This window comes from Stigmatopora argus, chromosome 16 (assembly GCF_051989625.1).
Source record: "Stigmatopora argus isolate UIUO_Sarg chromosome 16, RoL_Sarg_1.0, whole genome shotgun sequence".
Classification (NCBI taxonomy): Eukaryota; Metazoa; Chordata; class Actinopteri; order Syngnathiformes; family Syngnathidae; genus Stigmatopora; species Stigmatopora argus.
In genome coordinates, this window is record NC_135402.1 from 3,521,625 (window position 1) to 3,535,301 (window position 13,677).

At 39.1% G+C, this 13,677-nt stretch overlaps 1 protein-coding gene across 6 annotated transcripts in view; it reads right to left on the reverse strand.

The window, feature by feature from the left end:
- dab2ipb (DAB2 interacting protein b) overlaps nucleotides 1-13,194 on the reverse strand; it is a 59,992-nt gene extending 46,798 nt beyond the window's left edge. For 2 of the 6 annotated variants that reach the window (XM_077623366.1, XM_077623365.1), the window contains exons 1-2: nucleotides 13,131-13,194; nucleotides 12,904-13,006 (exon numbers count right to left, since the gene is read on the reverse strand). In XM_077623366.1, the coding sequence (XP_077479492.1) occupies nucleotides 12,904-13,006 (103 nt within the window). In that variant the 5' untranslated portion in view covers nucleotides 13,131-13,194. Of the gene's footprint in view, nucleotides 1-5,288; nucleotides 5,526-10,786; nucleotides 10,925-12,903; nucleotides 13,007-13,130 lie in introns of those variants that run through there. The other 4 variants (XM_077623368.1, XM_077623367.1, XM_077623371.1 and 1 more) reach the window with 2 other exon arrangements.
- Between the last annotated feature and the right edge of the window lie 483 nt (nucleotides 13,195-13,677).

Consider the following 13,677-nt stretch of genomic DNA (forward strand, 5'->3'; position numbering starts at 1 on the left):
AATGGTGGTCTTACCACGAACGGATAGAGATCTTATTTAAAAATAAATAAATAAGCGAGCCGTATCGATCGCCAACACTCAGCTCTATTGTCCCTGTATCAATAAGTAAGCCTTTCGCAAAATGGGCTTGCTATTGTTTATTCAGCCATCGACCGGCTGGAAGTAGAAACATGATAAGGAAACTGCAGTAAATGACCAGTAGCGCTTTTGGTGCAGGGTTCCTGAAAATTTCCAGCAAGCGATGAATCATTTGGGACAGGATTCATCAAACTCTTTCGGCTCCAAAACACTGTTTACCAGCTTTTACTGGACAAAAAAACTTTAAAAAAAGTATATTATCAATGTGTGTGGTTGGCCTGCAGAATTTTGACCAAAATGGTGAGTGTTTTATTAATCAAGACTGTTAAGTGATTGCTATTGACGTCGATTTTGACTGGGCGAATGAACGTTTAATGATCCCACCTTCCCTTTTGTCAATTGAATATTGTGAGTGAGCAAAATCGAAATACAAGAGAAAAATAGTTTGCAGTTTGCAATTTCTTGGAATTTAAAAATAAATAAGACGTCACTTTTTAAAACCCTGGAAAACCCAAGTTTTGGAGAGTTACTAAAGTAGACCCGCAAATTCTCAAGGATTAAAAGTGAGGAAAAAAATGCAATTTACAGCCAAAACAAACTACCAATTTCGAGGTCAACAATTATTTAATTGACTAACAAAATAGATGCCGATTATTTGCGAATCGATGAGTGAAAAGTTGAAAATATGTGGTTTGGGCACCCCAATGGAAGGACCAAAAACAACAAGTCTGACAACCTTAATCGAAAGTATGCCTGACAACACAACCACGATGAATTAGCATAAAGAATGCAGTCTCCTACTTCCCCCTTGTGGAAAAGCTGGGATTGCACAACTGATTCTTCTCCAATGGACTTAGTAGATTCTAATTGTGAAAACATGGATCCTAAAAGGATATTTGATTGACTGCAAGCCCATCCTAATCGTCCATGATAAATTTTGGTCGAATGCAAAAATGACAGAATGGCCGCAGGAGGATTAAAGCGTTAAGCTCAAGATCACTGAATGGTAACCCGGCATTACTTTTCCGCTCCCTCCTTGGTGGGCTTTTCTAATCTTAACCATTAAGCTGCCTCCTGTTTGCTTCTTTTTCGCAGCAACAATAATATAAAGGTTCCTGGGTCATTTTAACCAATGCCTAAATTCCCCACCAACCATCAGAGAGGAAAAAATAACAATTAAATTGTATTATATTATTAAGATTAAATGTTTTGTGGCAAGTGATAAATGGGAATGTTTAACCAAAAGCAGCAATATATAGAAAATTAAGGTCAAACATGGTTTGTATGTCATTAACTGCGTAAAACCCAAAATGTGGGTCAGTTTGACTCGGTGGCTTAAAAAAAAATGTCTGAAATGCAACATTATGCTTTTTTGGTGTCATGTTAGCAATAGATTTCGAAATGTTTGATTAGATTTTCATCTTGCGTTGCTAAAAAGCTTCAATTTCATTTTTTTTAGTCATCTAAAAGTTAGAATTTTAAAAATTCCACCAATTGAAACATTGAAAAATGTAGATTCTTTATTTTTAAAGAAATATCTTTAGGCTATTTTAAGAAATTTGAGAATTAGGAAGTTAGCAAGTAAGAAACTTTTATAATTAATTAATTCTGTTTAGTCCAGGTGAATATATAGTAGATACTATATTTTTAAATCTCTAGAAATATACGCTTTTTTTAATTCCCCCAAAAATAAAGTAATTTGGATGGCTGGTAATGGCAATGAGAGATTTTGCAGGGGAGTTAAAAAGCCCACCAAAATGTCATTACGATGCACAAATAACTGCAAAAATGGGAGGCATTCTCTACAGTTCGCTGACTATTGAATAGATGTAATCAAAGTCAGTCACATGCAAACCAACCGCATCACAATGTCTGGATTACATTGAGAATGCTTACAAATGTGTTTCAATCAAACCAACACGTGACACGTGCAACAAGATGACAATAGCGCATCTCTGCTCCAATCAGATGAGCCGAGACCTCATTGATCCCCACGGAGAGCTCACGCATGTTCGTACACGCTTTAAAAATAAAAGCCGCCATCCTCCGCCTCCTCCTGGTAATCCTGTTCCTTTTTAATCTAGCAGCCAAGTGCCTTGTAAATCCCCCCCGCCCCTGGCAGACGACATCGTGGCTAAAGAGGAGGGAGCAAAAAGAAGAAGAAAGAGAAAGTCTTGCTTTAAAATGGGGAGAAAGATTTGGAGCGATATATTTTGGAGTTAGAATTAATGATTGAAATGAGTTTAAATCTGAGCCGGTGCAGAAAAATGAGTTTGCCACTTTAAGCCGGTTGATTAATTGATGCAAACTGGAAACAATTATTTTCATTGCCATTTGACGTCATTTTTTTAAGTTGTTTCAAGGACATATGCGATCACAGCCTTCATTATGTCACCAGTTTAGTCCCCTGCCATGCATTTGCGTCACCATCCAAATGACAGAAACTTGGCTTTTTCCTCAAATAATCACCTTAACCGATTTTTTTTTAACTTGATCAAAATCTTCCTGTTTTTTGACCATAAACTCGTAATCTCACGCAACTAATATGACCGTTTTGCAAATAGAAATACGCTAAGATCGGAAAATACCTCAACATTACCAGGCTAATGTTAACTTAAATCAATGTAGTATATCAATAAAATAAATAAATAATGTGTACAATATTACAGATGGAAGAAATAATTAACTGAGTTGGGGAATTTCTGCGGATATTTGTAAAAATGCTACAAACATTCTGACATCTTGGCAAAGTACTATGAGCACATTATTTATCATATTTATTGAATGTCGTACTTTCAACTAGTCTTGCATAATAGCAAGATTTTCATCACAACAAGGTTGACATTGATGCAAAAAAGACTGGCGTCGCATTATAGTGGATTTGGATGTCCACTCACTGTATTGAGTAATACTCTGCATTCTAATGTCGGAATTTGAGGAATTCCTCATTTCTCATGCAGCAACAGAGGCTCCATTGTGGACAAAAATCAATAGACGTAATTTGCTAAATGGCCATGTGCATTTTAAGTGGTCTCTAGCCAGTAAAAGTGCAATCGCACACCCAATTAGCAATAAAAAAACAAATAAAATATCCACTGCCAATCATCACAATAGCTGTCCTAGCTTTTTTTAATTGGGAAGACTAGCAGCTAATGAGTTCAAAATGGATGTCATCATCAATTCCAGGTAAGGATTTAATCATAAAAGAGTTCACTGAAAGGTTTTTCCAGTTTTTTGCATATTTTTTAATACCGCCCTTGTTGTCTGGTCACCTGACGGGAAGTGAGGTAAGTTTGTTGGGAGAATGAGGAACTTCAGGGAGCGGAGTTTATGTTCCCTTCTTTCCTGTTTTCTGTTTGGCTTCCACCCCAACGTCTGTCCTTTCCTTTCCCGTACAATCCTGGCAACCCACCTCATTGATCCAATAGCACAACATCAGTCTAAAACGAACGCCAAAGTGACAAGTAAGTCTGGTGAACCCCCCTAAAACTGTTGATTCATTTGCTTCTGACCTGATCTCCATTTCCTGACCACGACCAGGCAGTGAGCTCCTAAAAACAGCTCCCACTCAGACAAAAGTCTTCATTGTCGTCTGGCATGTTATCGTGTTTTAGCCAAAACAAGGCCCTGAAAATAAGAACCGCTAAAGTCATTTGATACGGCGAAAAAAAGTGGGAAAACCGAATTATAGCAACTTCTAGATGCAAAGTCTTCGGCGAGACATGCTTTGCACGCGATCGCCTGACGCCTCTACAAACGCCGCCCTTCCACGACGTGCTTTTGCCAAATACTGTTGTCAGACACCCTCACTTGCCTCCGGATTTACGAGTGGTTAATTACACAAGCGCTCGTCAAAACCTGGAAAGAAATCTGAGGAAAACGAGGCCAGACCTCCTCGACGAGAAACACTGAGGTGGCTGTGAGGTGGACGGGGGGGCCGAAGAGGGAGCGACGCTATGTCACCTTCTCCCCAACGGCCTATTAAATACTCCAACTTTTTCAAATTCGTCTATTGACACAAGTTATCTAGGACTGGGCAAACAGTGTTCCCCGTTCACGACTTTTCGAATCATTGCACAAACAAGTCAACGAAAGGTTTGATTGCATACACGAGTGACGCCAACATCGCAGCTGTCAAGTCGTCATCAAGCTTTGGTACAAGTAGTTCAACAAGTCAACTCAGGAATTTAAAGACTTACGACATACTACATTAAATGACAAAGAGATCTTGACCCTTACCGCTAGCGTTGAGATCAGAAAGACGAGGCAAAGCTGAAAACTTTGGAGATGAAGGTATATCGTATCCATTTTCGGAACACGCCCCCAAGCAAAAAGGATTGTTGCAAAACTTGCCTAAAGGCAGAAACCACTGAGACCAAGTTGACTTCAAAACAGAAACCAAAACGGAGTCTTTTGGCAATCAAGTCTGAGAGCCGGTGAAGTATTTCAATAGGTGGACTCGGACTAAGACCCTTGAACGTAAGGACCTGTCCAAATCCCATCACAATGACATTAGCTATCGACACAAACGGGTATTCTACGACTTAACTAGACGAATGATTCAGAGTCCTTTCAAACTTTGTCAGTCCTTTCACTATGTTTGCAGTAAGGGGCGTAACATACAATTGACATTTATTTGCTACACCTTTCAGATGGAACTCACTCGAACAATTCGTCAAACGTTAACAGTTCTGACACAAAGCAACCCCAGTTGCTTATGACACAAAGCAACCCCAGTTGCACGTTTCAAGTGATAAACTTGGTTTGTTTGATGAAGACCACGACCCACTCTAACATCCTAAATCTGCCAAACCTAGCTTCGATTCCAACCACCAAATCTCGACTTCCATTCTGACTCTCCCCAATTTCGGGAGCATATCCCAAAAACCCAGTCCCAACTGCGGACCACCCCCTTGCTCACCCCCTTTCTTCCACCCCCTCCCCAACGGTAATCCCTCTTCTCTGCCTTACTTCCTTCCCCACAGCTGCCGGTGCTCTAATAATAGGACAACAATGCCCCCAGACACGCATTCACAGACACTTACTACGGCCACCAACCGCACAAAAAACTTCACGCCACGGAACGCGAAAAGTAACTTCCAGTCTTAAGTCCCGTACGGATTTTCTCGCCCTGCGTGTGACATGTAAACACACGTCAGCGGCGGGGGAAAAGATGACGGCGCCAGACCCGTGGGAGGTTTTCACCTTACCTCACGGTCTCATCCCGAGGACGAAATCCCAAGCCGGGCAACGAATCGGAGCTCCGGATGGGATTTTTGTCTCCTTCTGGTCCCTTTTGCCCCTCATGCAGACTCCTCGCCGTGAGTTGACCAAGCGAGCGACTCCTCTGCCGTGTGGTAGAGTGTGTGAAAGAGAGAGAGTGCATGTGTGTCCGGACTGAGGACTCCTGCAGGGCTCGCCCTCCCTGCCCCCCTCTACCATTCCACCACTACCACCTCCTCCTCCTACACACTTTCTCACAAAGCGGGAGCGTCTTGTTCCTTTCTTTGGGTCCTTGCTGATTTCGGTTAGGAAGTAAAACCATTCAGTAAGCCCCCCCTCGTCCCTCCCTTATTGTTGAAAGAAGGTAGAGGGAACGTCGTGTCGTTCCTCGGGGCTAAAGGAGCAGGAGGAGGAGGAGTTGCCAGCCAAATTCCAACACCGGCGTCCAGCCAATGGGAGGCTTTGTTGCGGCTGGAGTGAAAAACCGCGGGGCCAAGCAGAAACACTCACCCCATCACAGAACTAAAACAAACTTATATCGTGGATCAAAATGATAACGTGGCGTCATAGCTGTGTTTAAAAGTTGGCTACAAGTTACTGATAAGTTTATCTTGGTGAATTTATAATTTATAATCTATCTACCGAGACCAACGGATTATAATCCATCCAACTGTCAATTAACAAGGAGGCAAAATATGAATTATTTTGTATTATTCAACTAACGCTACAACATCATTTTGTGTGGCTCAAAGAAATTAATTAACAAATGAAATGTTTTTTTTGTTTAAGCTATTTAACACATTGTTTTCACATTTTAAAATCATTAAACTTTTTTTAAAATATAGTATTATATGTCAAGTTTTTACTGCCTTCTGTTTTTTCAACTATAGGTTTAATTGTTGTGTTTACATCATTTAAGGTTGGTCATAAATATATGGCCTGTTAAGGGGAAAATGTTAATGGTATATGTAATTGAAATCAATTTTATTAAGCGGATTCTTTTATAGTTTTAGTTTTGTCTTTTTTTTCCTACTTTTTTTTATATTCCCACTCCTCTCTTTTGGAGAATCGTGATGTTTTCTTCAGACATTTGTCAAGCCGAACATTTGTTGAAGGCAGTGACAACAGAAGCAACAACAAGCTTCTCAATGCACCCCCGCCCTCTTCACTTCACATGACACTTCATCACACTATTCAGTAACACTCCTCAAAAGCCTCAAGGCTATAGAATTGGCTCATCACGGTGTACAATTACAAGCAAAATGGCACCTCCTAAACATTTTTGCAAACTAACTAATAATCATGAAATGGAAATGATCATTTATACCTATTATTTTTATCATGTGTGATTCAGCCAGGCAACCAAATAGTGTTATTTGAAAAATATTGTGCACAAAATTAGGATTAGGAATTACTGTCAATGACAGCAAAAAAATAGAATCTATTGTAACGTATAATACATTGTAAATACGTTGTATATTATTTTTATTATTATTATGAAGGAAATGAAATTTAACTTAACAAACGATGATGAAAATATGTTAGAAAATATCTTGAAATGCCTTATAAATTGTTGTGGTTGTTAATATTTTCATTATTACGGACAAAAAAACACTTCATGTGGAACTTTCATTTTAAAACATTGATGATTAAATTAAAAAGATAAGCATAAGGAAAAATAAATGATCATTTTTTTTAAAATTTAAATGAAGAGTATGATTGCTAAGATTTGGGTCATTTGTTATAATTAGAATTATTCAGATGAACGTTGCATGCTCTAAATTTGAAAAACAGTATATGACGCCAAAATTATTATTTTTTTAAAAATGAATCAATATAAAAATAACTTGAAAAATAAACCCCAAGGGGCAAAAAGTTTAAAGCTGCAGAGCCACAAAAGGCTGCCGCAGTGGTGAGCAAATACGTTGTGGTATGCAGCCTATAGAATTACAAAAAGCCACAAAAGTGTAGCGGCGGAGTTGGCGGGCACGCCCCTTTTCGCCCCTCCTCGCCCATCCTCGCCCGTCCTCGCTCCCCCCTCGCCCTGCCCCTAATCCCGCAGCGCTTGTCGCACACTCGTTGCTTTTGTCACGCCTGAGAAGGTGTGGGAAAAGTAACGAGCTCGGAATCCGTCTAATGTGATTGATTGCTAAATTGGACACAACTCATTGGACGATGGCTTGGTTACTGTGATGGCACTTTTTTGTCTCTTATTATTTTTATATCTCTAGAAAAAAAATAACTCAAGTGATTTGTCAGTGTAATTCAGGTGTGAAATGACGGTTTAATTTATTTGGCTGTTTTATACATATTACATATTATTTTCATACAGTGCTCCATTATATTTGTCTTATTATCAGTCTCTTCCTGCTTTTTTGTATCGTTGTTAATTTTTCAAGTGACTAATTTGATAAGTAAAAATAAATAAATTAATTAAAAAATGTAACTTTTTAATGTGGCATTCATATGCATATCACATTTGGGGTTATTTAACATAAACAATATTAACACGAGTGTATCTTACATGAACCAAAATGTGATTCTAATTGTTGTTATTTTGTCTGAATAATTACAACTTTTATATAATGTTATTAACAAATAAAAAAAATCCCTGATTCGAAATTAAGATAGCACATTTTAGGGCTAACTTCAGGAAGAAAATATTTTAGAAATATATATAGATATTATTTTACCGGACCTAACAAAAAATATGGAATAGGAAGAGCCTAAAAATTGTCCTACTTTCATGTGAATATGGATTTGATTGAATGCATTCTAACTGGAATGAACTGTTGCTTGCTTGGCTTTTCACAGCCTTTTTTAAAAATAAAATAAAATCTCACATCAGTTTCTCAGAACCCTGGCACACAATATTCTCTGTGTGGGTTTGACACATTTACATAACACTCTCAGCTGTGAAAATGCAAATAAAATGTAACAATGACACATGGCAGGGATGTCAATGGGATCTAAAAGTCTACACACCCCTGCATTCCTCCATTGATCCGCTTCAATGGGATTGAAACGTGATTATTCATTGTCATCAGTGATCTTTCACTTTATGACAGAAAAAATAAGGGCTGTAAAGTGTAGGTTTTGATGAATTAAAATTGACGGCAATGATTATGACCTCACAAAGTTCACGACTCCCGGGTTCGCTAGGCTATATTTAACTCTGCGGCCTGCCACAAAATGGTCTTCCCTCTTTTAAAAGCAGATTACAGCTTTAAAAAAAAAACAAAAAAACATACAAAAACGACAGGCCGGCTCCTTAAAATACACACGCCCCGTTCCACGCGGCAGTAAACTGGTAGATGGTTAGCACATGACAAAACAAGCGAGGCCACGCTCGTATAAAAAGCCACGCGCATTCTTCCTTGGCACAATCTCAGAGAAAAAGTGCCGACGGCGCTTTGAAACCAGCGGGTACATCTGGATGAAATCTGGGAAAATCTGAAAAGTTCAAACGAAAGTGCGGCCGCGTGAACAAAAGGTGTTCTTTTGTCGCCCCCAAATCTGTTCTATGACCTTTTCCCCCCCGAAGCATCAACGCAAGCATGCCTGTAAGGAGTAACACACCTCACAGGATTCCCGTTAGTTCCCGAACAAAATTGATGAATGGATGGATGGGAGTGGCGTCCAAGTGGGGACGGGAGAGCCTGAAGCAATACGCTGCTAAAAACATAGGCTAAGAGCAAGAAAATGTCTAGAATCAGCAAAAATCTCACTCGCAGCAACAAAAAAATGCTGTATTTTTCGGAGTATAAGTCGCACCAGCCCAGAAAAAACACAGCAAAGAAAAAAACACAATATATAACTGGCACTGGCTTCCAAACATAGACTAAGTGCAGGAAGATGTCTAAAATCAGCAGAAACTTCACTCGTGGCAACTCAAAAACTTGCCGTATAATTCTGTATATAAGTCACACCAGGTCAAGAAAACAAAAGGAAGAGAAAAACAATATATAAGTCGCACTGGCTTCAAAACAACGGCTAAGTGCAAGAAAATGGCTAGAATCAGCAGAAATCATACTCGCGGCAACTCAAAAACATGCAGTATTTTTCGGACTAAAAGTCGCACCAGCCCAAGAAAACACAACGAATAGAAAAACACAACATATAAGTCGCACTGGCTTCAAAATATAGGCTTTGTGCAGGAAAATATCCAGCATCAGCAGAAATGTCACTCGTGGCAACTCAAAAACACACCGTATTTTTCGGAGTATAAGTAGCACCAGCCCAGCAAAACACAACAAAGAGAAAAACACAATATATAAGTCGCACTGGCTTCAAAACATAGGCTAGGTGCAGGAAAATGTCCAACATCAGCAGAACTCTCATTTGCGGCAACGCAAATACACACCGTATTTTTCGTAGTATAAGTCGCACTAGTCCAAGAATACACAACAAAGAGATAAACACAATATATAAGTCGCACTGGAGTATAAGTCGCATTTGTTTCTTTCTATCGTAACCCAAGAACAAGAATACATTAAAGTAACAATAATCCACAATCTCGAACAACAGGCTAAATTGGCATTTGTTAACATAACAGTTTTTCCGATATCTATACCCTAAAAAAAAAAAACTGCATACTTAGCAGGTGCAGAAGAACATAGCTGTCTTTGTCGAACTTCTCATTGAATCCGTCATCTCAGGAGATTGAAACAATTTTTCAGGTCTAGTTTAAGCCAACTTTAATTGCTTCCCCCTCCCGTTCTTAATGACCCAGTTGAGCCCCAAACATTCGGGGTGTCAGAAGATAAAGGGGGGCTAAAAAAGAGAAAATATGACACTGTTGCCACAGGATTTATTTGTGGACATATAATTCTATTCTCACCCTCGTCTTCCCTCTTCCCCTTTTGCTCGCTCTCAGTTTTTCACCGTCACCCGCACACAGACACCCACGAGTGACACATTGCATACGAATCAGCGTTGGCAGAAGCGTGGCATTATTGCGCCCACCGCAGCCTTCTTGCGACGCACACTTGAAATATATTAGCGACAGTAGAAGTACATTTGTCCAATATGTGTTAGAAAAAAACTTTAAAGTAAATATGTACGGTTGTTGTTGTTTAATATTGCAATTGTTAATAAGGGAAGTAATTGGCACAGGTTGCCATGTATGTCATTTAAACTGAAAAGTCGTTGCCAGTTAAAATCAACTGGACTTTTAATCGCCATCCATTGTAATTAATGAGTTCATACTTCAACAAAAACATTTTAAAATCCGATCTTTCTTTCCCAAATTCCCATCCCGTGGAAATGTCGATTCCCGATCACATCGTGTTGACATCCCTAGTTCTCGTATATGACAACCAGATAGAAAACGCATTGAAACTACTGAAGCTATTCAAGAGGAAATGATGAGATTACAACTTAAATAGCCTAATAAATCATTTCTTCATCCCGGTCTTAGTTTTCCGCGAGCTAAAAAGTATCTTACGGATCGATCTGAATTCTTTGTATCATTCCAATCACTCACCATGCTGATCATCCACTTGGGGCTCCATGGTCAAAACTCACACATCCATGGTCAAAAAGGGTCAAATGTCCCGCTAAACGTAACTTTTACGTTGTTTTTTTGGGGGGGTTGGTTGGGGTCGGCGGACTGAACTGCTCTGACTCGACTCGGATCAGTGTGAGAGAATAACCAGGGAGGGAGGAGGCAACGATGTGGTTTCCCCATGTAAGGGGGTGGAGAGAGAAAGCGAAAGAGAGAGCGAGCGAGCGGCTTGTGGTTTTTGGCCCGGTGGTTGAAACTCTGATGCCGATCAGCACATTTTTTTCCCCTCGACGGGGAAATTTAGCCGCCGGGAAACTTAAGGAAAGGGGTGTCACTTTTGGCCATTTTTTGCTGGATTACACGAACCGGGCGGACGGTTAAGGGAAATATTCTTTGAATCTTTTGGGGTAGAATGAATAGCTAATTGCTAAAGATAGCTAAAGATTAGAGGTAAATTGATAAGGGATTTTGACAGGATGAGGTGATACTGATTTTTATTTATTCATTTTATGTACTGGTTATCCTCACAATTTTGTAAGCTGGTATTTACTAGTTATCGGTTGAAAAAGAGCATTTATTAGGTCAACATATTGGTTAATCGTCATAAAAAATAGATAACTATATATCTGCTGATAGCCACTCTAGAAAAAAAAATCATATATCGGCCTTATATATTGATTAGATGTTATATCGGACAATCTTCATTTTTGCAAAGTTCCAAATAGCCCTCATTTTTTTTGCACAAAACTTAGTTTTTTTGCAGAAAGAAAAACAATGTTAGGGAAAGCCTACCAGATTATTTGAAATGAATGACGTCATTATTCAATGAGTGATTGGTTAGAAAATTCAAAAAATACACCCAAAAATAAATGCTTCATAATCAAATTCATATTTCACATATTTATGCCAACTTTAACATGTTATTGTTAAGTTAGGAAGAGACGATATATGAGCGCAAATGCATCATTCAGTCGAGCAATTTTTTTTCTTTACTTTTTGTGCCAGATAAGGAGAAAATGCTGCTTTTTCTGCATTCAGGCCAACGCACAAAAGCCTCAGTCAGTTATTATTTAGACAAAAAAAATTCTTCATACATATTCCTACATTTTTCTCCTCTATTGTGTACTTTTGTTCAAGGAAATATGACTTGTATTCGAGCCCGTATGTGAGCAATGTGCGCAGAAGGGCAAACACTTTTCCTTAGTTTTTTGGCCTTGATTAGCACCCAGTGTCTATTTTTATTTAAAAGATTTGCACATGCAATTTGTATCATAAGTAGCATTTCGTTGCGTGATGGATTAGGTTTTTTAGGTAGTGTTAAAAAACACCCACACAAACCTAAATACCACTGCACACCGGCTTTCTTTTTTGTTTTTGAATTATATGTCTCCCTCTACTGGTTATTACATGAATACTAGTAAATATGATTTACCCAATGCACAAAGCGGCCTGAGATTCTGCTGCTAACCTTTTTACATTTTTTGAAAATATTTCCTTCTGCCAAAAACAAACAAAAGCATGAATATTGATGTGTGCCAGTTTTGTACGATTTCAATGTGTGTGTTTAAATAATAAATAAAAGAGTTTTAACAATGGAAAAGCCATGAGCAATAAATAAAGTTAAAATACTATATATTAAGACTAAAATTGAATTAAAACAAGCGATAAATTAATAAAAATAAGCTTTTTTTAGCTTAGAGAAGTGAACATATCAGTTTAAATGGATTGGACATATTGTTGTCAATTACGCTAACTACCACAGCACATAATCTATAATAACTTTAGAAAGATAACTTTTGAAAAGACATGCACTCTAGTGACCATTTTCCCCAAAATGGCGAATAACTAGGTATGTAAGAATTTTTACCCCAAAATTACGTTACCAGTTTGTCTCAGTTTAAAAAAAATGGATTGGTCGCCTATCGTCATCAATGGCAACCAACGCTAAAACCCTTTTGACTAAGAAAAAAGCAAAGCTCTCTGAAAATGCTCATTTCTTACAGCTGAACACCAGCAGTGAGGGTTTAATCTATGACATAACCAAGCGCGTTGAATATTTAAGAGTGCATATTAAATGATTGAAGAGTTAAGCTTACCGCTCTCAGTGGACGGCTGGCTGCGCAGCTCGTTGAAGTGCGTTTCGGCCGGCACGCTGATGGTGCGCCGCAGAAGACGTCTTCTACCATCTTGGTAGAACATCTAGAATGGAAGAACCATTGTCAAATCCATCCATTGTCAAATGGTTTAAACTGCAAAAATAAATGACAATTCAAAAAATGCTATAATACAACTCTGTGTTGCAACTATCTATTTTCCAATTTACCTGTTCTCCATTAATGAGTGCGTCGTGACCATTCCGAACGGCGCCACGGCGAATTTTCGACACGTTCCTCTCGTCGAACGATCTGCCTCGGGACAACCGGGGCCGTGATGGCGATCGCACATCTGTGGAGAGAAAGGCAACGAATAAGCCACGTTCACGATGAGGTGACAAAAATTCCGATATTTTTGCTCTCTTGCGACATTTAGCGATATTTTCCAATCCGACCTAGGCTTTTGTCATATGATAATATTAGTTTCCCTCTGTCAAAACGTGCATACATTCATTTTCTCAAAAGCTTACCCTCACAAGGGTAGTGGGGGGTGCTTGAGCCTATCCTAGCTAACCACAGGCACCAGGCAGGGGACACCCTGAATCAGTGAGCCAGCCAATCGCAGGGCAGGAGGAGAAAAAGGCCAACCAGTCATAGCTAGGGGCAATTTAGAATGTTGAACAGGCTTAGGATGCACGTTTTTGGGATGTAGGAGGAAACCGGAGTACCTGGAGAAAACCCACGCAAGCCCGGGGAGAACATGCAAACACCACATAG